This window comes from Lynx rufus, unplaced genomic scaffold, assembly GCF_022079265.1.
Source record: "Lynx rufus isolate CCGP_SWC_20201006 ecotype Redwood Valley unplaced genomic scaffold, mLynRuf1.p SCAF_9, whole genome shotgun sequence".
Lineage (NCBI taxonomy): Eukaryota > Metazoa > Chordata > Mammalia > Carnivora > Felidae > Lynx > Lynx rufus.
The window spans coordinates 23526304-23551678 of record NW_025814897.1 but is presented as its reverse complement, the minus strand read 5'-3'; the positions used below and the strand labels follow the sequence as shown (position 1 = coordinate 23551678).

Here is a 25375-nt window from a genome sequence, read left to right as displayed (position 1 = left end):
CGTCTTTACAACGGTATAGGAGCCTCTATTCAGAACCAGAGCCCTCAGGCTAAACTGCAGGCTTATTTTATTCTTGTTCTGACTTGCAGCACACCCGTGCTTTTTATAATAATATATTACGTTGTTATTTTTCTAACGCCTCTTTGTGGAGTTGTTTACAATATGTCCAGCCTTCGTTCCATATGTTTGAACAGGTCATAGGAACACACCTGTCCTCGCCTTTACCTTCCAGCTCCTTGCATAAATTATCCCCCAGTCCTCACCACAGCCCAAGAGATCTCCACTTCACAGACTGAGGAAATGAAGCGGATACCTCCGATCGAAAGGCTACACTACTGTGTGAGAAGTCCCAAGGGGGATGGACCCAGTGGTCCAAGCTTCCTTGACTGGCTTCTCTTAGCCTCAGGAGCCAGGGGAGGACCTGGCTGTCCCATCCAAGATCCGTAAGTCAGAACAGCTGTGGACAATCTGCTCCCCAAATCCCTCGGTTTAAAGGCTCTCCTTGTCTTAGACCAGGTTACCTCACTGTGTCCTCCAACCAGAGAACCTTCTCCAAACTAACAAGAGGTACACATCCTTCCATAGTTCGGGCCTGGGCCACCAACTTCCTTCATGTGGCTGTGCCATCCTCTGTGGTCAGGACAGAGCCTGAGTCAAGGTCCCTCATGGTTTCTTATGGACAGACTGGTCACAGACACACGTGGGCTGCCACTGGCCACATGCACTAAAACCTTGTGAGTTCCTTGCTCCAGAACAGACCAGGAGTGGTCGGTGTGGATGCAGGTCTTCGGTGGTACCGCCCATCCCTGCTCTGAGAAGTGTTTAATGGCCCACAAATGATCCAACTAGCAGGTTGGTGGGCGCAGGTGGGCAAGGGAGAAGATGGTGAATGGTGGTGAATACGTACCATTTTCTCTGCAGGGGAGATGTGTCTAAGGTGTGAGCTGGAGTCTGGAATTCCTTCCCATTCTCTCACCATAATATGGGAGCAGATGCATTCTCTCTTTTTCATACTATCCCAGTCATCCTCGTCCTCTCCTCAAATGGGGTCCCGTCTCTGGGACTCAGCTATCGATGTGCAAGGCCTGTGCAGTCCCCTGCATGCCTGATGGCAATCAGCCTCTCACTGGGATAGCCTTGTGGGGAGTAAACTCTCATGTTCTTATTAAGTGATGGCTGGTGTTTCAGAATCACTCCCGTGGATCTGTTTGGGGTTGATTCCTAATCAAAGCTCTCAGGCTCTCCTTTGCCCCCCCTCACTGCCAAAAGGTTAGCATTACAGAGAAGAGAGGTGCTCTGGTTTCTGTTGCTGGGCTCTGCCAGCTTGGATCTGGGGCTCTGGGGAAGATGAGAGGGCTTGATTTTGTCCCAAGCCTTGTGTTCAGATCCCAACTCTGCCGTTACCAGCTGGGTGACTTCTGGCAACTCTCAGAACCTCTCTGGTCCTTGTGCCCGCCTCCAAGAATATCTCGGGTGTCGTGAGGGTTCAAGGAGAGCTTGAATCCAGCAGGTGCACGGAAGACAACAAACCCCGGGGGGTGTGTTAACTGCTGATACCCGGTCACAACCACATTCTCCGACCCATGTTCTATCCCTCGGGACTAAGGCGCTTCCATGGAGCTTTCTGGAATCAGTGGACCTTCCATAGGCATGTTGGGCAAGAACAAGGGGGTGGAACCAGCCTGTGGCGGTCACCCTGGCCCTCTCCCAGAGGGACCCTCCAGCAACAGCTCACCCTGCGGGTCCTACAGCTCCTGCCCACATACACCAGTGGGGAGAGACTGCATTTGCACACCCTCATTTTCTCGAAGGCACAAGAAACCCTGCACTAGGGCCTCCATGTAGCTACATGGGTAGCTAGATAAATAATCACTAAATAAATAAATAAATAAATAAAAATAAACAAAGAAAGCCTCCAATGAGCTTGAATTGCTGCCGTGCTGAGAGGTAACTGGCAGATTCAATTTAATTATAAGATACAGAGTTGTAATGGGGTGTGTGAGGCTCAAGGAGGATTTCAGTAATGGGAGGACAGCGGGGGTTCTCTGCCTTCTCTGCTGGCTCTTCTCCTAACCCCACCGCCTCTTTTCCTCTCTTGCCGTGTGGGCTGGGGCAGCGGCGGGGAGCTCGACACTGCTCTGGAGGACAATGTCTGGCCCACCCTCAGGGCCTCTGCTCCTCTCTAGCCTCAGCTCCTGGGATCACCCAAGTTACCAGGCCCGGGCTGGTCCTCGCTCAGGAAGACGGTGAGGTGGGGGCAGCAAGGGGCTCCATGCTCACAGCCCCTGCCTTCTTCTTCTGCTCCAGAGAAGGTGCCCAGCGAGGTACCGGCCCCTGCTGCAAGGCCAGGTGAACAGGCAGCTCTGATCTGTTTGCCTGAGGACAAAAGCAAACTATTGCCTGGCCTGCCTCTTGTACAGCTTTCTACCCAGAAAGTGGAGGGGCATCCTCCAGCCCTACTGAGGCTTAGCCAATGCCCTTCCATCCTAGGACCCTGTAATAGGCGACCATGTGCCTCCTCTCCTCTCTGTCTCTCTCTGTCTCTCTGTCTCTCTCTCTCTCTTTCTCATACCATCCCAGCTGCCCTCATTGTCTCCTCGGGTGGGATTGCCAGATTGGATGGCCCTACGCTCCGTACACCGCCCCCCCCCCCAACTCCCAGAACACTGTTTCCTTCTGCCGCCCCTTTCCTTATACCAGGTGAGAGCAACCGTCTCTGTCTACCCCCACCCTATTCAGCAGAGGGCTTGAGGGCAGAGGCTGGCCATATCTGACTCCACTGATAAATTCCTTAAGGCCAGCTCCTGGCCCTTATGGGACTCTCTTGGTTAATCCTCAGCTTTTATGATTTTATTGGGGCCATAAATGGGTGACACAGAGGTTTGCAAGCACATAACTAAACAGCAGCCGTTCTCCATGCTTCCATGTCCTGCCTCCACCTCCCTGTCTCCCGGGGAGGCGATCCATCCTTCTCCAGGCATGGACTTCCCAGGGCCTGACTCCCACAAGGATTTCTCAGTGCCCCCTAACCCCCTGGCAGCAATGCCCATGACTCCATTGGCCCGCACCCTCTGAGCACATATGGTCCCCTTCTTCCCACTGGGGTCTCTGCTGGTCACCTGGGCTCAGCATCCGGACCGTATCCCAGGAGAATGACACAGCCCGGGCTCTGGGATCAAATGGGCCTAGATTTTGGTCCTGGCTCCTCCACTTCCCAGCTGTGTGACTTCAGGTAAATTACTCAACTTCCCTGAACCCCACCTGTACAATGGGGCTGATAATCCATATCTCCAGGAATCTGTGTGAAGATTAAATCCATGCATCAAGTTTATATTCGTAGCCTTTTGTTGGGCCTCTGCCTTCCCAAAGATCTGGACCTCAAGTCCATGGAATGGGGTGTGAGTATGGGGAGGTAGGGGGGACTTTGGAGGCTTCCTCGTGGCGCTCGGTCTTAGTCCTTTGGGGACACTTTTGGTCCTAAAAGAAAAAGGAGAAAAGAGATGCCCTCTTTCTGCCTGGCCTCCTAGCTGTGATTGACTGGCTGTACCAGGCTGAGCCTCCCCAGGGACAGGGCACACGGCTGTCAAGCATCTGGTCCCATTCAGACATTACTCACCAACTTCCAACTTTCTCTCAGGAAAAGTCTAAAAGCCTTGCAGGCATATGGCCTTCAGCAGTCCCTGTCCCTCACAGGATAAGCAGAATGATGACAGGCCAGGGGGGAGGGATGGCCTTCATGATCCTGTTTCTCTGTCATATTCCCTCACAGAGCAATTAACCCCATGGGATCAGACATCTTAAACCAGAGATGGCTGAGGTAATCTTGTACATGTGATAAAACTGTTTCCATAAAATTCTTCAACCAATATTACTAAACTCTCCCCCTATTCCCTGCACCTCTTACAAAGATATTATACCAGTTATCCAAAAAACCTCACTCATAATCAGGTTTACTGGCTTCCACACTTACTAGCTGTATGACCCTGAGTGAGTTATTGAATCTTTTGGATTATCAGTTTCCCATTCTAGCAGATAGGAATAATAATAGTACTTACAGAATTTTTATGATTGAAGAAGATAATGCGTACAAAGTATCTAACACAGAGACTAATAAATCATAAGCAATCAGCAAATTGCAACTGTTTTTTTTAATGTTTCCTGATTTTTGAGGAAAAGAGAGAGAGTGAGTAGGGGAGAGGCAGAGAGAGGGGAACAGAGGACCTGAAGCGGGCTCCTCACTGACAGCAGCAAAGCAAGCCTGATGTGGGGCTTGAACTCATGAACCATGAGATCATGACCTGAGCCAGAGTCAGATGCTCAACCAACCGAGTCACCCAGGTGCCTCTATAAATGGCAACTTTGATTGTGATGATGAATGAAGTGAGCTTGGCCCCAGATGGGGGAGCCCTTGGTGATACCAACCAGTGGAGAGGGGCAAGGCTGGGCTGCATCCAGCCCCCAGGAGGTAGGGTAACCTGTGTCCCAGTTCCAGGGTGTAGAGGAGTGTGGGAGGAGTGCAACCCCTGGGGTCTGCATTGATGCCCAAGTAGCCCAGAGGAAGGCCACATTCTCAGTCAGTTGGTGGCCATGTTGGAATTCCAAGCAATTAATTAGTTGGGAGAAAGACCCCAGGCAGTATCTGAGGGTAGAAGATGAGCCCAACCTTCTGTGAAAAGAAAGATGGCAGGAGCCAAGCAAGGTCTCCAAGAGCCAGCCCGGTGGGCAGAGACTCAGTTCTCATGGAGGACTGAGAACAGAGCATGGCAAGGTGCACCAGGCATGAAGTCAGGCAGACAGGTGGACTCAAGCTTTGCCACTCAATAGCTGAGGGACCCTAGGTGACTCCTTACCCATCTAAAATGTCCATTTCATTATAAATAAAGATAAGAATAGTAACACCTGTCTTTACAAGGTTGGTGTGAAGGGGAAACAGGATGAGAAAAGTCAAACGCCCATTGCCACCCGGTAAATGTCTGATTTGTCTTGAGCACAACGTAGAGTCGGGCCAGTGGACCAGGAGTTTGGGGAAGCCAGAGGAGTGGTGACCACATGGGCACCAGACTTCCTGTAGGCACGTGGGGTCTGGGGCCAGCGGCAACATGGGCAGTCATGGACCCCACAGCTGGATCACTGAAAGACTGCCTGCCTTAGCCGCCCTGTGGATAGGGCCGTGCCAGCCAGTAAGGGCAGGCTGAGGCAGCTGAGGAGGCCAGGGGCTGGTAAAGGGCTTCCCCAGAGTTACTTCTTGCCATTGCTGCATATGAAGCTGAAGCTTCTTACCATCAGCTATCGGAGGGAGGTCTGCCCCTGCAGGAACTAGCAAGGATGAGCTGGTGGGTCACAAAGACCTTTGGGAATTATCACAATGATTGCTGACCCTTCCCGAAAGAAGATAACGCCACTTGAGCTTTGCCATCTAATTTATTATCTTAAAAACTTAAGACTATAGCCGGTTCAGGTTTCTCCTACAAGAATTTAATTGGTATGTAATAGCACAGGCAATTAAATAGAAATCAATAGTTTAAAACAACTAATTGATACTTAATATGAATGGGGAAAAACTTAGTTCTAATATAATTAACTCATATTAAATACGTAATGAAATAGCAATTATGTCTTTACAACAATGTAAAGTTTATAGTTCTTTAATAAACTTAGAGTTAGCAAGCAATGAGAGTCAAAAATTATGAAACAGGTATTATTGGGCTATTAAACATTTATTACTTGTCCTGGAGGGCCAGAGGCAGACACTAGTCAGGATTAATAAACCTTTGCTATTCCCCTCTTCAGGCCTCTTTACTATAGAGGTTGATCAGAAAACTGTGATCTCTGCACGATTTGTGGGCACCATTATTGCCTGGGATGTGAGTAATAATGCTGAAACCAGGGTGAGGCAGAACTGAAGCAGAAAGCAGGAGCTTAGCAGAATCAAGGTGAGGACTTCTCAGACACGAGGCTCTGGCATCCTGTGATCACCCAGGCATCCTGGAAAGACTGGCTTTTGATGAGTCAGGCCATCGGTATGGACGCCCACCAAGGGCAACCCCCCAGACAGATCTCCAGCCTTCGGGGCCCTTGGCGAGAGCCACCCCATGACCTGTAACAATTATTGCCATTAGTGTGGAAATAATTCACATGCTGCTAATGACACTTTGTTTTACTGAACTACAGTGTTTGATTTTCGTTCACCTTTTCACAAGTATATGCCTTACATAGTCAACTGGATTATCATCTCATTGTGGGAGGAAGCTTGCCTTACATGTTTTTGTCTTGCACATGGTGCACTTAGGAGCCTCTCCATGAGCGTCTGTGGACCGGATACCATACCTGTCACACTTTATAAATACGTGCTGGTTGTGCAGGGCTGGTACTAACTAACACTTGTGGCAGTCTACCCATATATTATTCCATTGCTTTCTATGTTATTCATTACATAATGACTTGATCTACAGAAGACATCTGCTCTCTGAGGTCAGTAAAGCTGATTGAAAAGGTATTTCTTCAGGGGCGCCTGGGTGGGTGGCTCAGTAGGTTAGGCATCTGACTTCAGCCTAGATCACGATCTCATGGTTCATGAGTTCGAGCCACACATCAGGCTCCTCATTGACAGGGTGCATTCTCTCTCTCTCTCTCTCTCTCTCTCTGTCTCTCTCTGCCCCTGCCCCTCCCCACTTTCTGTCTCTCTCTCTCTCTATTTTTTTAAATTTTTTTCGCCACCTATTAGTTTTTAATTCTTGTCAGATGATAATAATTACATATTTATTTTAAATAAATTAAAATAAATGCACAGGTAAAGACTATTACCTGTGTAATGTAGTAAGGAAAATATTTTAATAAAAGTATATATAAAGCCATGTTCTAACAGCATACTTTTTCATAAAGTTCTATACAATATACATGTGTGAATTCTATTTTTTTCTTACTATTTTTTCCCCTTTTTTTTCATTTTATTTTTTATTTTTTAAAATTTACATCCAAATTAGCATATAGTGCAACGACTTCAGGAGTAGATTCCTTAGTGCCCCTTACCCATTTAGCCCATCCCCCTCCCACAACCCCTCCAGCAACCCTCAGTTTGTACTCCATATTTATGAGTCTCTTCTGTTTTGTCCCCCTCCCTGTTTTTATATTATTTTTGTTTCCTTTCCCTTATGTTCATCTGTTCTGTCTCTTAAAGTCCTCCTATGAGTGAAGTCGTATGATTTTTTTCTTTCTCTGACTAATTTCACTTAGCATAATACCCTCCAGTTCCATCCACGTAGTTGCAAATGGCAAGATTTCATTCTTTTTGATTGCCGAGTAATACTCCATTGTGTATTCTTTATCCATTCATCCATCGATGGACATTTGGGCTCTTTCCACACTTTGGCCATTGTTGATAGTGCTGCTATAAACACGGGGGTGCATGTGTCCCTTCGAAACAGCACACCTGTATCCCATGGATAAATGCCTAGTAGTGCAATTTTTAGTTTTTTGAGGAACCTCTATATTGTTTTCCAGAGTGGCTGCACCAGCTTGCATTCCCAGCTTGCTCTCTCTCTTTTAAAATAAGTAAATAAACTTTCTAAAAATGTATTTCTTCATAGCTCATGTAATCATCCAAGACTGCTTCACTTGGGAACCCCATCACCTCAAACACAAGAAGTCCAGAAATGCACCATTATCCGCCCCCCCCATGGCCTAATTGGCTTCCTTTGTCAGCTGCTTCTGACACAGACACCTCTCTTCCCCCAACCTCCCCAGCTAAAGCCACTGTGGTCGTCTGCCCCCTTCTGCTTGGCCACTCTGGCACTCAGCCCATAGTCTCTTCCCAGAATGTCTTTCAGATTCCCCATGTTCTCTCCATCTTTGGCCCCTCTGGGGCCTCAGCCTCACCTGCTGTACCCACCTGGCTGGTCTTCCTGACTCACTTCCTCTTCCAGTCCCTCAACTTGTAGCTACCACAATAGCCTCCAAAGAACACCGCCCCAAAGTTCATTATTCATTATATCACTTTGGATGAGTCTCCCCTTTCATACCTGTAAAGAAGGGGGAGGAATTTAACGGTCCCTACTCCCCAATCTGACATTTCATTTCTATTTGTTGAGCTCGCCCTTACCAGCTACTTCATTGTAGGCATTCTTCACCAAGTGCATCTGATTTTCATACTAACCATGTGCAGAGCGTCTTACTATTAGTATCCACATTTTATAAAGTGCAGAGACACCCAGAGCATGGCTCACTCTGGAGTGCTAGAGCAAGGCTCCAGCCAACACTGAGTTTCGAAGCACACATGGCCTCCCTGTGACTCTAGCCAGGTCCAGCTGACGCCTTCTCCATATGGTCTCAGGAACCATCTGGTGAGCTATTTTCAGCCTCTCCACTGCTCTCCTGTGTCAAGGTGGCAGGGATGGAGAGGCTCTGAATGTCCCCCTGAGAAAGCTCAGGGTCCTTTCACTTGCTTTCTGATCTCAGGCTGTCTTCAGAGAGTGGGGAGATTGAGAGCAGATGTCGGCCCATCATCTCTCACCAGGAGTACTGCAATAGTCAAACAATGGCGCTCTCTTGTCTGGGCTTACCCCTCCCCATCCATCCTCTGCACCAGTGCCAAAATGGTCTTTATAAGATGCAAACCTGGCCTGTCAGTTCCTTCAGAGCTCTCTGAGAGAAGAATCTGCTCCAGGCCTTTCTCTTGGCTTGTAGATGGCTATCTTCATGTTCATATGGTGTTTTCCCTGTATGTGTGTCTGTCTCCAAATGTCCCCTTTTTATGAGGACACCAGGGGCATTGGCTTAGGGCCCCTCTAATGAGCATTTTAACTTGATTATCTCTGTCAAGGCCTTATCTTCAAATAAAGTCACGTTCTCTGGTGAATCCACATTCCACATGTGAATGAGGGGGAGAGGGGAAGGGCAGGGAAGAGACATAGTTCAACCCACAACACTGTCCTAGCCAGGGCCACCAACATCTGTTCTCTATTGTCTGGTCTGTCTTGATTCACAGCCTCGGCAGCCCTGGGATCCGAGACCTTCCCCTGAGAAAGCTAGAAATTAGACCCGGCTTCTAACCTGAGTGCTATTATCAGCTCGTACTTTGCCCTTGAACTGCCCTTTTACTTCTCTGAACCTCAGTCTCTGAAACCAAACTGGAGGAAATAGACCATTCTTCCTCACCTAGTTCACAGAGCTACTGTGGGCATCTAATAAGGTAGTGAATATGACAGCATCGTGTAAAAATAAGGGTCCCGCAAATGTGAAGTAATAGCACTGTATCATTGTTATTACCTCTAAGAATAAAGAAATCCTAAGGCTAGAAAAAGTCCCTTCGTCACCCTGTGAAACTGAAGGAAAACGGTTCCATTTACAAAGTCAGCCCTTTTTATTCCTCCCAGAGGAAAGCTCCGTTTCCTAGACTTCTTTTCCAATGAATTTACAACTTTCATTCACTCGGCCACGATCCTCACCTAGCTGACTCCATTGTGCCACGTTTCAGCCCACCTGGTTTGATTCTGACCTGGGTAGAGGAGAGCGGGCTACTGCCCAATAGTCTTTAGTTGGTGCTTACATCGAATCATCAGATTTGTCCTGAGCTCCTGCCATGTGCCAGGCACTGTGTTGGGGACTAAGGGCTCAGAGCTGAAAATGGCACAATCCTGGCCCTTCTGTGGCTCACAGTCTAGGAATTCCTGGGGTTCATTCACTTCTTCCCAAGAAACAATGCCTTTTCCCCATAAATGTTTCCTTGCGGAATAGTATTTCTTAAGCCTTTGCTCTCCAGTGCCCTCCCCACCCCATCTGCCGGTGACCCTGGACTTCTTTGCTGTGAACTTTCCTTTTAAGCGAGGATGACTCAATTCCTATTCATCATTTTCCACGGCTGCCTTTGGTACATCTGATGGTTCTGTACTGATAAGTGCTCAACCAACGGCTGCAGCCCTAAGGTCCACATGGAGAAGACCCCGACATCTTGCTGTTAAAATGGGCATCTGTGATCTGATTCCACTGTCGGTCCCAGCCTTGTGTGACAAGGAAGGTGGCAGTCTGGTGGCTGGTCTAGCTCACAAAGTGAAAGATTCTTTGTGTCACAGTCCATCATCTTTCCCCTAAGAGGAGCCTGCTTCGTTTGGCGGGGGTAGAGTTTCTCCAAGACAAAGCGATTACTTCCCGATGCCACCCCCGCCACGCCCCACCCAGCCCTCTCTCTGCTCAGTGCCTTTGACAACACACCTCCTCCCCTCTTGGATTTCCACATTCTCCTCCCCTCCCCCACCTCAGCCCTGCTTCCTCCTGTGGACCCAGTGACCTCTAATTTAGCTCTGCAAATCTCTCCAAAGAACATCCCAAATTTTCATATGTGGATAGCTATCTAATTCTCACTTCACTAATTCTCCAACCTGCTCGTTCTTGCAAGGATCCCAGTGGCTTCTCCCCACTTCTCAGTGAGGACTCAGTTGGAGAGCCCTCTCACTTAATACATTTCTTCAGTGTGCTTATTAGCGCCTTGTAATATAGCTGCCTAAATAATTAAGACTAACCCACACGTGTCAAATTAAATGAGCCAAATACATTGAGAAATTTCCTCACCCTCCATTTCTTTTATTAATCAGGTTTTTAAAAAATTCTTTTCCTGCTCATTTGCAAAAATCAAACATGGTCCGTGAGACTCTTACTTACAATAACCATCCATGTGGCCTCTTTCCTCAGGCAGTCACCCTGGGGGCAACCTATTGTGTGACACACGATGGGTTGAGTTGGGGTGGCAGAGACAGCCAACATAGGCGATCTGGACTCAACAGGTCGCCCACACTCTCTCAATCTTTAGGAGAATTATGCCTGCTCCATTTTCTTGAGAGCTTAGGGGATGGTCCAGCAAGACCAGCAGGAATGTTGGCCTAAATCCATCCAGCACCTTCTGCCCCCACTCCTCCGTGCTTCCCTGGGCTCATTGCAGGAACCCCAGCTCCTTTTCTCATTAGGAGTCTCTGCTGATGTGCTTTAGATGGGCATAAGAAGTCAATGGAAAATATAATAAGAACCGTCAGCAGTTTTATCATTGTGGTGATGAACAATGGTCGTGCAATTATAATGGGCTGGTTAACTCTGCCTGTCGTCAGCATGTTGAGGCTTCTATACAGTCCCAGAGTCTCAGGCAAGGGGCTATTGTTCGCAGGGGCTGAGAGCCTCCTCATAGCTTGTACTTCCGCTGGCCCCCTCCTGGCAGGCTGCATTCCTGCCTCTTGAAGGTGGTTGTTAGAAAGAATCCACAAATATAGTAAGTAAACATCAAAGGGGCTTTGATCCACAGGGCCCTCGACAGAGCAGGAGCCCTTGAAGAAAGAGCCAAGGCCTTGGATGAGGGAACTTAACATCGTCAATTTGGGCGCCTGAGATGTAAAGCTGTTTGAAGTGAGGTTGGCTTGGCCGTGCCTTCAGAAGAGCGTGCTCGTGGAGGGGACGGAAGAGAAGTGAGCGCCTTTGGAAAAGGCACGCTCAGATCTGCTTCTCTGCTCTTTACTGATAGTTAATAAACCCCTTTAGAGAATCAAGAGATCAAAGCTAGTAACCTCCCTGGGCCGTGGCATTCTGCCACCGAACGCCATGCTTTGTTTTTCTCTAGGGCAAGAGCCCCTAAGTTTGACTTATCTGTCTCTCATGGACCCTTTCATCCTGCAACCCATGGAGGGTAGACCTGGGTGACAAGAGGTGGATGGAGAGGTAGGGAGGAGAAATGAGCCCATCCTGTCTAAGCTCTAACAGCCTAGATGTTAACCTCCAGGGCTCAGAGAAACACCCAGTGTCCCAAGAGAAGTTGCTCTAATGCAGCACTCACTGGGACCCACCTTCCCTGAGACACAAATGGAGGGAACCCCTGGGTGCCCAGAAAGCCTGGCAAGCCCTGGGAGGGGGTGCAGTCACATTCCCTCTTCCAGAAATCATACCCCTTGTCCATTCGCCAAGTTTATGGCAGCTGTCACATTTGTATGAGTTCCAAGCAAAGAAGTGGGGCAGGGGGTCTAAAATAATCCTGGGAAGTCATTTGACATCTTTGAACTTTGGGTTTCCCATCTGCATAGTATGAATAGCAGTAACCTATCTGCTCACCTCATGGGGCGCTGTGGGGGATCAGAAGAGGAATTTGGTGTAGAATTGCTTCAAAGCCCATAAAGCGCTTAAGACAGATCAGAATTAGAGGATAAAAACCAGAAGGGAAATCTCGTTCTCTTGTGAGGCAGATGTACTCTAGTCCAACGCCCACACACGGTGGGCACCCATTTACCAAATGCCGTGGAAAAAAAAAAAAAAAAAAAAAAAAAACCTCTTGCATTTGCTACCTAGAATCGTTGTCCTGCCTTATTTTTTCTGTTGTGTCAAAGTCTCGTGGGACCAGAATCTGTGTCTTGTGCCTCTTAGCCATTCCAATCCCTGTGCTCCACACTTGAGTCCACACCTCATAAGTGCTTGAGGACGGCACTGCCTTGTGCCGGAATATAGGAATGTATGGGAATCCCCAGACCCAGAAACTCACTCTCTCCCGAAAGGTAGACTCCTCTACCCCTACCTCCACCCCCACGTCTTCCCCCCAAATTCACCCAACCGCTTCGTCATTCTTCTGAATGACCCCCTGTGTCTGGTTGCCTTGCTCCATCCCGGACACCACTGGCTGGACTCTGCCTCTTTTTTTTGGCAGGCCTGATCACAACCACAGCACGATCTGGGTGTAGGCCCCCAGCCTGTATAGAGAGCCTCATTAACCTGTGAGTAGTGGTTACGAGCGTGGACTCTGGAGCCATACTGCCTAGATTCAAACTCCTGGTTTTGCCACCAGCTGGTTCTTCCATTTAAGACTGCCTACTCAATACATCTGTAAACGGGAATGTTATAAAATGGAGATAATGGTACGCACCTCACAGAGTTATCGTGCAGATCAAATGAGGAGTTATTGGCTTAAAATGATGCCTGGACCATAGCAAGTGCTACATAAATGTTAAATAAGTAGCCCTGTTTATAAAGGCAGCAGCTTCATAGCCCCTGCAGAGGGGCCTTCAATGACACCTGATCCATTCTAAGCTCACTCACCTGTGCTTTTCTTCCAGAGCTGGGCCTCCAGAAGAGAGGATGCTGTCTGGTGCTGGGCTACATGGCCAAGGACAAGTTTCGGAGAATGAATGAAGGTCAGTGAGAACCTGCCCACACTCTTGGGGGTAAGGTGGAGGGTGAAATCCTCCCTGCAGCTGCCCTGCTGCTATGGTAGCAGGAAGAAGAACCTGGGACAGTGGGCAGAGCGGTTGGATTTCCATGAAGCTATTTATATAGTAATGTGGGGAAGAGTAGCTAATGCCTAAAACACAGCATGCTGATTGGTAAGCACGTTTCCTTCTGCTATCTTCCCTACTCCCTTTGTGCCCTCTACTTGTCTTCCTCTCTCCTTCCTACCTTTGTTCCCCAACCACTCACCCAGCACAATTAAATCTGCTTCTATTATCTTTTTTAATCCAGACCTCTCTACCTTTCTCTTCAATCATTCACATTTTTTGAATGCCTATTGAATAAACAGCACCTTACAGGGCACTTGGGAAAACAGTAAAGAATAAGGCAGAGCTTTTATTTTCATAGAACTTACAATTGGAAATCTGCTGTCTTTTCCAACTCCACTGGCCCTATCTCTCCCTCTTACTCATGGGCTGTTCTGCCTTCCTTTTGCTCTGGGTCTTTCCTCTGAGGCTTCACTGGGTCACAGAAGGCTCTAGGAAGGTATTGACATTGATGTGGAGGCTGGGAAGTAAAAGGGGGGCTGTCACTTGTGGGCCTGCTATAATAAAGAGCCAATCCCCTCATCCCCAGCCATCTGTCTCCGTGCAGCTAATAACCCTCTCCATCAGATGCCACAGACTGTTTGTCAGGATTCAAAAGTAGATAAACAATGGCTGGGGATGCCATTTATTCATTAAAGTCAGACAAATGAAGCCTTGGCTCCCCACCAGCCAGCTTGCCATGAGCTGGGCCCCTCCCCTCCCAAGGCCCAGAGCCCCTGGAGCCTCATTCCCATGCCAGGCATGGAGGAGGCAGCTCACCTGTACCATCTCTACCCCCAAAGTTATACCAAACTTCTGAGGCCCTCTTCCCGTGCTCCTTTGCTGGCTCTTCTCCCAGCCCACGGTCCGTGACACCCACACCACCATGGTCTCCCCAGTCCTGATACCTTGCCAGCTGTAGGTTTGTTACCAGCACCCATCACGGTGACAGTTTGACAAGAGTTAGGCCAGCACAACTGAGTACAAGGAGAATCCCCTCCTGCGTTGTGCAGCCTGTGTAAGAAGGCAGCAGCATCAAGAAGGCACTTGTCGTTTGTAGGAGCCCCATGGCTGAGCATAGCCGGGGTTAGGGGCTGCATTGTCCGCATCCTGCCAGGTGGTCTTCCTCCCTGATTTGTCTCTTGCTCAGCCCACCTCCTCCCTCCCCAATACCACCTTTGTGAGAGTGCTAGCCAGTAACTTCTAATTTGTGGGAATTGACAGGGTGCCTCTGTCCGTAGTGCTGAATAGACACATTCTCTTGCTGGCAACGCTCATTAGAGAAGCTGAAAATGAGGTTCGCAGGGATTGGGGAAGCCAGAAAGTCAGGAGCTAGGCTGGATTAGAAACCTCAAGTTCCAAGTGTCTGACCCCAGCAGAAGGATAGTGACTCCAGATCCTGGGGCCTAAAAAGAATCATGCCACAAGGCTGATGAACACCCCCTACAACCTTTCATCAGTGGCTAAGGGAGGGGTATATTCGTCAGCCCAGGCTGCCCTAACAATATACTGCAGACTAGATGGCTTTAACCACAGAAACTTATTTCTTCACAGTTCTGGAGGCTGAAAGTCCAAGAGCAAGGTGGCAGCAGGGGGAGGTTCTGGTGAGAGCTCTCTGGCTGGCTTGCAGATGGCCACTTCTCACTGTACCCTCACTGGGGCACAGAGAGAGAGAGAACTGGATCTCTGGTGTCTCTTCCTATAAGAACACTAATCCTGTCTGATCAGGGCTCCACCCTTATGACTTGCTAAACCTTAATTATTTTTGTAAAGGCCCTGTCTCCAAATATATAGTCACCTTGGAGGTTAGGGGCTTTAACACAGAAATGGCAGGGGGAACACACAATTCATTATGCAGCAAGGGTTCTGAATGCATCTGCCATACCAGAAAGGTAGAATGATAATACTCTGAACCAGGGATTTAAAAAGTGGTAGGATGGAACTGGAGACTGTTATGCTAAGTGAAATAAGTCATACAGAGAAAGACAGATACCATATGTTTTCACTCTTATGTGGATCCTGAGAAACTTAAAAGAACACCATGGGGGAGGGGAAGGGAAAAAAAAGTTAGAGAGGGAGACAGCCAAGCCATAAGAGACTCTTAAAACCTGAGAATAAAGGGGCGCCTGGGTGGCGCAGTCGGTTAAGCGTCCGACTTCGGCTCAGGTCACGATCTCGCGGTCCGTGAGTTCGAGCCCCGCGTCGGGCTCTGGGCTGATGGCTCAGAGCCTGGAGCCTGCTTCCGATTCTGTGTCTCCCTCTCTCTCTGACCCTCCCCCGTTCATGCTCTGTCTCTCTCTGTCTCAAAAATAAATAAACTTAAAAAAAAAACCTGAGAATAAACTGAGGGTTGATGGGGGGTGGGAGGGAGGGGAGGGGAGGGTGGGGGGTGGGCATTGAGGAGGGCACCTGTTGGGATGAGCACTGGGTGTTGTATGGAAACCAATTTGACAATAAATTTCATATTAAAAAAATAAAAATAAAAAATGGTAGAAAAAAATTTAATATTAAGTAGACATTAGATACTGTTTAATTAAAAAGGGAAGGAAGGGAGTCAGAGGGGGGGACTACAGGAGGACTTGGAACCAAGACTAGGATCTGATTATTTCTGAGGACAGCTAGCTTTGCTGTCTGCAAAAACCAAACTAAGATGGCATTTTTAAAAATTTTTTATGTTTGTTTATTTTGAGAGAAAAAGACAGGGCACGAGCAGGGGAGGGGCAGACAGAAAGGGAGAGAGAGAATCCCAAGCAGGCTCCGCACTGTCAGAGCAGAGCCTGATGCGGGGCTCGAACCCACAAACTGTGAGATCGTGACCTGAGTTAAAATCAAGAGTTGGACGCTTAACCAGCTGAGCCACCCAGGTGCCCTGCAGATGGCATTTTAAAGAGTTTTTTTCTTGTCAAAATGGGAAGATACCAAAACAGTGCCTCTTCTCTCTGAGCCCCTTCTCCAAACACATGCAATCCACCCAAATGTGTTATTCTTTTTCCCCTGGCTGTGGTGGACTTGGTTAAGAATGAGCAATCCCAGGTACCTTACCCCTGCCAAAACCCTCCCCCTAGTGAAGATTAATTGGGAATAAAGCAAGTTATTCAGAAAGAGGGAGGGAATAGAGGCGTTAGCCAATGGGTAACAGAGCAGCTAACTCCCTACCCTGCCTCCCCCTTTGCCTGTCGTTCTCACCCCTCCCAACTTCCCCAACACAGACATTCGTGCACATACACACAGCCACACACACAGTAGCTGCTGCTGCTGCTGCTGGGTAAACAAGGAGACAAAGGGGTGGCAAGCAAGCTAAGCCACCGCATATGATGAGTTCCACATCTCAACAACAAATAGACCAGATGGGAGGAGGGTGAGACAGTGGGGAGATGCAGGCTATGGACTGGCTTTGGCTCTGGAGGGTGGGAGGCACGGAAGGAGAAGAGAAAGGAACTGCGGGGGAGGCAGAGGCTCCTCTGCTCCCCACTGCAGCCAGTCTTGCTACCCCAAGTGCCACATTATGCATGTTCTCTGTCTCTAAAACGCGCATGCCCAAACTCCAGCACGTCTGCAGATAAGAGAAGGCATCAGCAAGCATGGGGAGCTGTTTTATGGTTTATAATTATCTTGTACCAATACTCAAAATAATTATAACTTCCACATATTAATAATTGAACTGGAATCGCAGCCATGACATAGATCAAGAAACAGAAATCGCTGTCCACACCTAGGTATAAATTGAACAATTGGTAAAATGGTAAAAAATAATTTTCTCCCAGATGCTGGAATTAGTGAGATATTGGAACAATTAGCTGCTTCTCCCATTAAAGATAAGGTGGTGATCATAATATTTCCAATTTAGAATAAATATAAAAGACCTACTTGTTCCGTATTAAAGCATATTTGTTCTGTTTTAGCAGTATCTAATAGGGTGTCTGTCACTGGAAGAGAAGTGGTCTCCTATTTCATCTGTCTCCTTGTTAATTTGGTATCTTTTTATCTCCTTCTTCCTCTTCCCTCCCCCTACTCCTTGCTACAGTCTAAAAAATAATAATAATAATAATAATAGCTTGAGAAGGAGCAAGAGAAAAAATAATGAATGAACAGGAGTTTTATAGATCTGGGGTTTATCATCAGCTAGAGTAATCGCAATTGGTGCTGTTAAACTACACAAAGCAATAAAAAGAAAACACTATTCAAAGATCGTTTAAGGAGGCATGTGATAGTCAATGAGAGGTTTGCTCTATTTGGGAGCGCTTAATAGCTTCTCGGGTAGAATCTGCAGCATTTGGTGGGTAATGTTGGGGGGGGAGGGGTGTGTGTGTTCTTTCCTGTTTGGACTCAACACATCTGAGGCATCACATGGAGACACAAACAAAATTCAGTGAAGGGCAGACGAGAGAGGAGGAAATAAAGACAGATTAGGCGTAAGAATATCAGGTGTGTTCGACATAATTGTCTTCATGTGATTAAGTACATGGGGCTTTAAATAGGAACTGCTGGAAAGAGATCATTTATTTATTCATCAAAAGTTCATTGAACACCTACCATAAAAATAATACCAATTGGCATAATAAATGCCAGACACTGTTCTAAGCACTGGAGCTTTCACAGGAAATAAGACATCATCCCTGCCCTCAAGGAGCCCACAGTTCAAACACACAGGTACCTCCCCATGTTACTGTCACCTTCATAAAGAAATCCTTCCGGACTGCCTTACCTAAATTAGATGCCCCTCTTCCCCCACCATTATGCGCCATCGTGGCAACCGGCTTATTTATTTTGTGGCACTTACTCTAATTGGGGATTATTGATTAGGCTGTCTGTCCCATCTAAGAGTTAGGCAAAGATGTTCCTCGCCTACCCGTGGGCCTTTGCCCAGTGTCTCACACATAAGGAGTAGTCCATCAATTGTAATGTAACTAATGAATCAGTGCCCTGACTGACAACAGAGGGATACACGAAGTCATCCACAGGTCTAAGGTGGGTCTTGAGAAAGAGCCACCAGGCAGAGCAAATTGACATGGAGCTTTCCACAAAATGAGTGTCCTAAGTCTTACCTCTCAGCCCTCCTCCTATTCTGGTACAATAGCCCCTTAGTGGAGGCCAGGGTCCGGGCAGGTCAGCCGAGGGGAGGCCCCCACAGGTGGTCTTCCTCCTCTCTGCACCAGCTCTCCATCCTCTCCCCATCTACTGCTGGGCCACATCCTCGGGGCATCTCTAGACAGATATGCCCAGCAAATCTGCAAAGGGAACTGTTCCCACTGTTTCCTTATCCCACACCCCTGACACACACACACACACACACACACACACCTGTATTCCCTTCCCTTTTCCTGGCTCTTCTCAAAACTGGCTCTCTCCAGTTTTCCTGGAGATCCCAGCCAGAACCACTCACCTTGTCAATGCACATTGCCTACCCAGGGTTGACACTATTCGTAGGCAGGATAGAAAGCTTTCACATGGCATCTGCTGAGGGGCGCTGCCTGCCTCTTGAAAAGCTTGGTATTCCTCTGTGTTAGAACTTCAACAACCCTAGAGTTATAGGGCGACCACCAACTCAGGGAGGCCCAGGATCGTTGAGTGGCTTGCCTAGGCTCAATGGGAAGTTGCCGGAAGAGCCAGGACCACACTGACATCCAGCCCAGTGCTCTTGGAATTCCAAAAGAGGAGGCCATGAACAGAAGGGAAGCCCCTAACGCTTTAACTTGGTTTGGTTTTCAGGGCAGCTGAAGATACAGAGAAAGTGGGAGGGTTGGGGGAAGGGGGGCAGAACACAGAAGTCTCCAGGTGGTGTGGGGAGGAAATCAGGAAAGGCCTGGACTGAGAGACGTAGACCAGGGAAGATCATTTCTAAGGAACCAGAAAATTCTATTAGCCCCTAGGACTCTTGAGAAGGGGAAATGAGGAAGAGGATGTTTAATGGAGAAGAAAGGAGACAGCAAAGTCCTGGCCTTCCTTCCTGCCAGTTTTCTGAGGCCAAGGTGCGCCTGCGCGGGAGGCCCTGCCTCCTCCCCACAGGCGCACCCTCTGCGGCGCACAGCTGGCGGGGCGGGGGTTTTCCAGGACTTTCCGCAGTGACCGATTGCTTCTCCCAGCTCAGTGAAGGGAAAGCAGAAATGCCTCCTAGCGCTGTCGTTTTCATCTTCCTAGGAAGAAACAAATGCAAGTGATTAGCAAAGGCAGCTTCTGTTCACTGGAGACCTCTGGGCCCCTGGGGAGGGGCTCGAACCCCCCGGAAGGAGAAAGCCGGTCCCACAGATGGAGGCCCCCTACAGGCTCATGCGTGCCCTGCAGCTCCTGGGCTGCGCCGTCCTCCTAGTCCAGACTCAATGTAAACACACCTCCACTACGATGCCCGATGCCCTCTGCCCGTCCTCACCTCTCACCCATGCGCCGGGGTGGGAACTCCGGGAGGATAGGAGCCTAGGCGTCTTTAGCAGCTCTCTGAACTATCCGTGCCGGCATGGAGTCTATCCTTTCTTTCCGCACCCCTGTTCCCCAGTCCACAGAAATTTGCCTAAAATGCCCCCTGTTTCCTGTCTCTCCCTTAACAGAGTTGGTAAGAAAAAGAGGTGCCCCCATCGGTGTAGTAGAAGGAGCACCTAAACATCCGGAGCCAGCTGTGTGACCTTGGGCAAGTCCCTGAACATCCAGATGTCAACCTTCTCCTGTATGAAAGTGAATAATGTTGGATATGATCATCTCTAAGCCTTTGAAATGCGATGATTCAAAAAAAAAAATCTATCTTGGCTCCCAGCACGCTGCGCACACCCTATTCTCACCACTCACCCCCGAATTTTAAATGCTCTGGTCACCAAAGGAACCAGGACCAGGGTATTGATGGGCTGGCTGTGCTCAGCTGCCTCAGAAGGCAGACCTGTGTTTCTTTTTCCTGTCTGTTCTCTGAGAGTGAATTCAGGCCCATGTCAGCTGTCCCCTGGGTGGCAGTGAGGCAGTCAAGCAGGCCTACAGGATAGTCTGCACTTTTTTTTCAGAGCAGAGGGGCAGCAGGACCCTGGCTCAGGGACGTGATCCAGTGGAGACCGGGTCTGATGACTTCTGAACCCCTGCCGCTCTGACTGGTGCAGCCACGGCAGGCTAGCTTATGCTGAGGCCCCACAGCTTCCAGAGACTATTCCTTCACTGCCTGCAAGAGCCCCCAGGATGTTGGCTAATACTGTCATTTTGTTCGTTGGGGCTTTTGGGTGCATTTTTTCTTATTTCATTTTTCTTACTGATGTGTTTTCTTCCACTGGGGCTGCAAAGCTGGTTATTTGTATAACGTTCCTGTTTATTATTTATGGCAAGACGCAGATTTCCAGGGCACTTTATGATTGTTATTTAATTCACTTGGCATTTTGGAACAAGAGACCCGCCATTGCCATTCTCCTTCCATGACCTGATGGAGAATTCCAGAGACTTTTCTGGGTCCCATGCCTCCAGCCACCATTCCTACTGGGAAACCTGCTTATCTAAGGTGGTCCTTGGCCACAGACCCTGCCCAGCTCCTTTCTAAACTTCCTTTTTTGGGGGCACCTGGGTGGCTTAGTCGGTTAAGCCTCCGACTTCAGCTCAGGTCATGATCTTGTGGTTTGTGGGTTGGAGCCCTACGTCAGGCTCTGTGCTGACCGCTTGGAGCCTGGAGCCTGCTTCAGGTTCTGTGTCTCCCTCTCTCTCTCTGCTCCTCTCTCTCTCAAAAATAAATAAACGTTAAAAAAAAAAATGTTCTTAACTTCCTTTTCCCTCATCCACATCCAGTTCCCAGCAAGACCTAGAAATGTCACCTCCCAAATGTCTCTTGAGTCCAACCACCTGTGTTCACCTCCCGGCCACTGCCCTTGTCCCCATCACCACTGTTCCTCGCTGGACTACTGAAGCGCTCTCCTAGCAGATGCCTTGCACCCATCATGCCCCCGCCTTCCCCCTCAATTCATTTTCCACACTTCAGCCAGAGCAATATTTCAAAATGCAAATCTGATGTCACAGTCCTCTTGAAAACATGTGAATGGCTTTGTATTGCTTTTAGAAAAAATATCAAAATCTTCGGCATATTTTACAAGGCTATAAATGATCCAGTCCTCATCTTTGTCCCCTTAACACTGTACCCCAGACACATCAGCCTCTTTCAGCTCCTCAAACAGGAATGGCCCGTCTGCCACAGGGCCTTTGTCTCTACTGGTCCTTCTTAGCTCAGTCTGTACATATAAGTTCTTATTGCCATTATTTAACTAATACTTGTCTTCCCTACCCTTCCCTTAATCTGTAAGCTCCGTTGGGTCTCCATTACATCCCAGGACCCTAGCATAACGTTTGTACAGCATAGACATTGAAAGAAGAGTGAGGGAAGTAACCTTCTCTGCCCCTGGTCGGTGGCTCCCAAGATGCTGGGACTGGGTGATCTGAGAATCAGGGACCCCTAGAAGAAACACTACAGATCACGTGAGGAGGAGGAAACTGAGACTCAGGAAAGTCATGTGACTTGCCCTGAGTATCTCAGCCTGCAAGCAATAGAGCCAAGACTTGAACCCAGGCTTCTGACCCTAGGTGGGGTCCTCCTGTCTCTTTACCATGCTGAGTCTTGGAAGTCGGGGAGTCACAGGGTTGGGTGGACCAATCAGGGAAGTCTGCCCACAAAATATGGGTTGAGGCTGTGTTTTGAAAGAGACGAGAAGCAAAGAGAAAAGGAAGGGGAGTAGGTTCTTCGATGTGGACATGACGCAGAGAGAGTAGAGCCATCGCCCCCTGTGAGCCCAGCACTGTGCCTGGCATAGGAACCTCAGAGAGGCTGGACACAGCCCGGTCCTCAGGAACTTTGCCCGCCCCTTGGGGGAGACTGCATATATTTCATACCAAGCTGCTACTGCGGTTGTTTTGTTTTCGTTTTTCCTTTCAGCGTTGTGGTTAGTATGCTTGCTGGCTAAGCACTGTAGCTGGGGAGTGAGAAGAATCTAGATTCCAATCCCAGGCATCGTCAGAGCAGGTTTAGAACCGTATCATCCGAGGTGCTCAAGGCCAGAAGGGACCAAAGATCACCCAGTCCACACCCCCTTCTGATGGTCGGTATCCCCGCCAAGTACCAATGCACAGGAACACTTGTGAATGCGGTGGTGTTGTGTGCTCCCTTAGTCACCAGTGCCTGGCCCTGTGCTAGGTAGGCCCTGGGTGTGTAATGACACAGTTCCTGCCTCCAAGGATATCACGGCAATTAACATACAATGGCACAATTGCTGTAACCAGCTATGCACAGGAGGAGATAAAGGGAATCCAGTCAAACTCTAGGCCAAGTGAGTACTGCCCAGGAGCGCCCTCATACTTTTTTTGTGAGGCCATTGCAACCTATGTTTGCATCCCTCCAGAGAGGGAAAACTTGCTGTCTACCAAGGCCATGGGCACCTCCTCGGCCAGGCTCTCACAAAGGGCTTCAACCCCTTCAACCCCCGAACATCTACAGTTTATCATCTAACTGCACTGATGGCCATGGAAACAAGTGACTTAGGTGACAGCCACTGGCAAAATCTTGGGGTCTCACCCTCTGCCCACTGTGTCCTGAGGGGGCTTCCTTTCTTCTCTCTGCCTCCCTTCCCTCCATCCTCAGTGAGCTCCAAAAGCTTCATCCCTGAATGCCAAGACCCTCCCTCCACCCCTCTCCCTAGGGTGAAAGAGTCTGAATAAATGAGCGTGCTTAATGGCCTGCGGTGCCATAAAGTTTTTAGAGCTGTGTGCTGGAATGAGCAGGTTCAGGCTGAGATGAATTATCCACGGCTCTTATCAAAGGAGAGTCAATAAAAACCTGAAGGAGCTTGCCCCATCTCCGTGGAGTGGCCATGTCACGTCACTGGGTCCTGCGTTCTGGAAATAATAATCGGACGGACGCATTTTTTCCCCCCTGTTCCATCTGCTTTCTTCCCTGTGCCTTTCCTTCTCAAATGTATTAGTTTCTATGGAAACTGTGTTGTTACTGGTATAGGAGGAGTTTAATGACATTCAGAAGTACCAAATCAAGTCCATTTATATAATGGTTTGAAATACACATAATGGCCTATGGAATATAGGACACGGCGACAGTTTCAGTAACTGCGTACAGAGTGTGGGATAAATAGAGCAATGTAATACTCCCCACCTCCAAGTCAAATGTGCCAGGAATAACCACTATTCTTCATACTAAAGAACAGCACTTCTCAACCATTATTCATGAACGAATCTCAAACACTATACCAAGCTGTTCTCCTCTCCCTGAGGAAGGACGGTGGCTGGACACTGGGGGACTCTGCACCCAGAGCTTTGACCTGAGCAGGTACAGAGGAGGGAGTCTGACCTCAAGGAAGAGAGGAAGGGAGGAGCCATTCTGCAATGGGATCCTTGGGCCCCGCCCCCTGGCCTGCCCCCTGGACTACATTCCTCCCCCATCTATTCCTCTGGCTCGTTTCTGTCTGATTCAGAGAAGATTTATCAGGCACCTGCTGTGTGCCGAGTGCTGTGGGAGACATGGAGATGAATGACAGAGAGAGGATGCCTCATCTTAGCTCAGGTTCAGCCAGCAAAAGGCCCTGAGCAAGGTCTTGCCTATAATGGTCCATCTGGGAGGTCCAGAGAGTGCCAGAAGGATGACAGGGAATTGACACGGGAAAGGGAGGGCATCCAACACAGGCGGTCTCATCAAGCCGGCTACTAGACTGGGTGGCTGGAGTCCACCCCCAGTGGGAATGCCAGAGAAGGGAGGTGGCATTTACACCTCAAATTTGGACCACCCGAAGAGTGAGGAATGGGTCTGCCAGCTCCTGTCAGTAACTGGTTGTGACCTGTTGGGGTGGGTTTATAAATTCCCTGGCACTTCTGGCCTGCCCTCCGTGAGGCCGAGTGTCCTTTGGCTTAAGAGAGACCTCAGGTTGCCGATACTGGGGATTAGCAGTTAGCCTTCGGACACTAAAGTGGTCAAGAGTCAGGAATACGGCAAGTGAGGGGGGCCATCTGACACGGCTGTAGCTTTCGAAGAATTTTGAGTCCAGTGGGGAGACAGGCATATAATAAAATAGCAGAAGGCAGGGTGATGGGAGAGCTATGGAAGTTTATGGGCGATATGTTCTTAGAGCAGAGAGGTGGGGCAAGCCATTGGTTCTGACTTGAGTAATACTAGGGGACCCTGAGAAATCAGGAGAAGGGTGGGGAGCTAATCTACAAAGACACAGGGAGGCACTTACACACACTTACATCGTGTAATCCTCATCACATCACAAAGTAGGTATGTTATCTCCATTTTGAGCATAAACAGAGGCTCAGAAAGATTAAGTCATCTACCCAAAGGCATCCAGCTATTACCTGGTGAAGCTAAGACTCAGACCCTGGTCTTCTTATCTCCGCTCTGCCTCAGGTAGCTTTGTGTATTTGGGAGATGAGGGTGGGGTGACTCCCTCCATCACCATGACCGAGCGCCTGTCGTGGACCCGTGTAGACTTCTCCCTCATGGCCACTGACCACTGTCTCCCATATCTCCCTGCATTACGCTGCCCATGGAGACCCCCCATCAGCCATCAGGGCGCCCCTCTAACCCTGCCTCAGATATAGACTGGACCGACTACACCTAACACTGAGTGAATTATCTGGAATTCACTGCCTTAGGGGTATAGGAAGGAGGAGAGAAAGCATGGGATGGGGGTACCTCAGTTATGGTGGCCCCACAGGCGTGCTTTCCACCCTGTCCTCAGCCTCTCCTCTCCCAGCCCTGCTCTAAGCCCATGCCTTCAGAAAGAGGAAGAGGGACCAGACATACACATTTCCCTGGAGCAGCGTTTCCGTAGCATGGTAATAGGTTTTCCATGAAAACCAGGCTCCATGGTTAAATAAGCGGGGGCGGGGCGGGGCGGGGCGGGGAGAAGCTGGGTCAGCCCCCACTAAACAGGTCCATCCTACAGAACGCATCAGAGATTTTAATATGCCAAAGGGCACAGGGAACCACTGAAAGGGGTATATGGTTCGCAGAGTTTCCCAAACTTTTTGACTACAAAACGGTTTTCCTTAGAGCGTGTTTTAGGACTAATGTTCCTTGGAATCCATTTTGGGAAATGATGGTTTAAGGCCCAGATCTGCCGCCAACTTGTGTGAGTTTTGTCAGATAGGCA

At 48.8% G+C, this 25375-nt stretch overlaps 1 protein-coding gene across 1 annotated transcript in view; it reads left to right on the top strand.

The window, feature by feature from the left end:
- KIRREL3 (kirre like nephrin family adhesion molecule 3) overlaps nucleotides 1–25375 on the top strand; it is a 143402-nt gene that overhangs the window by 4261 nt on the left and 113766 nt on the right. The window contains exons 2-3 of the mRNA XM_047071955.1: nucleotides 2187–2324; nucleotides 13074–13151. Coding sequence (XP_046927911.1) covers nucleotides 2187–2324; nucleotides 13074–13151 — 216 coding nt within the window. The remainder of the gene's footprint in view (nucleotides 1–2186; nucleotides 2325–13073; nucleotides 13152–25375) is intronic.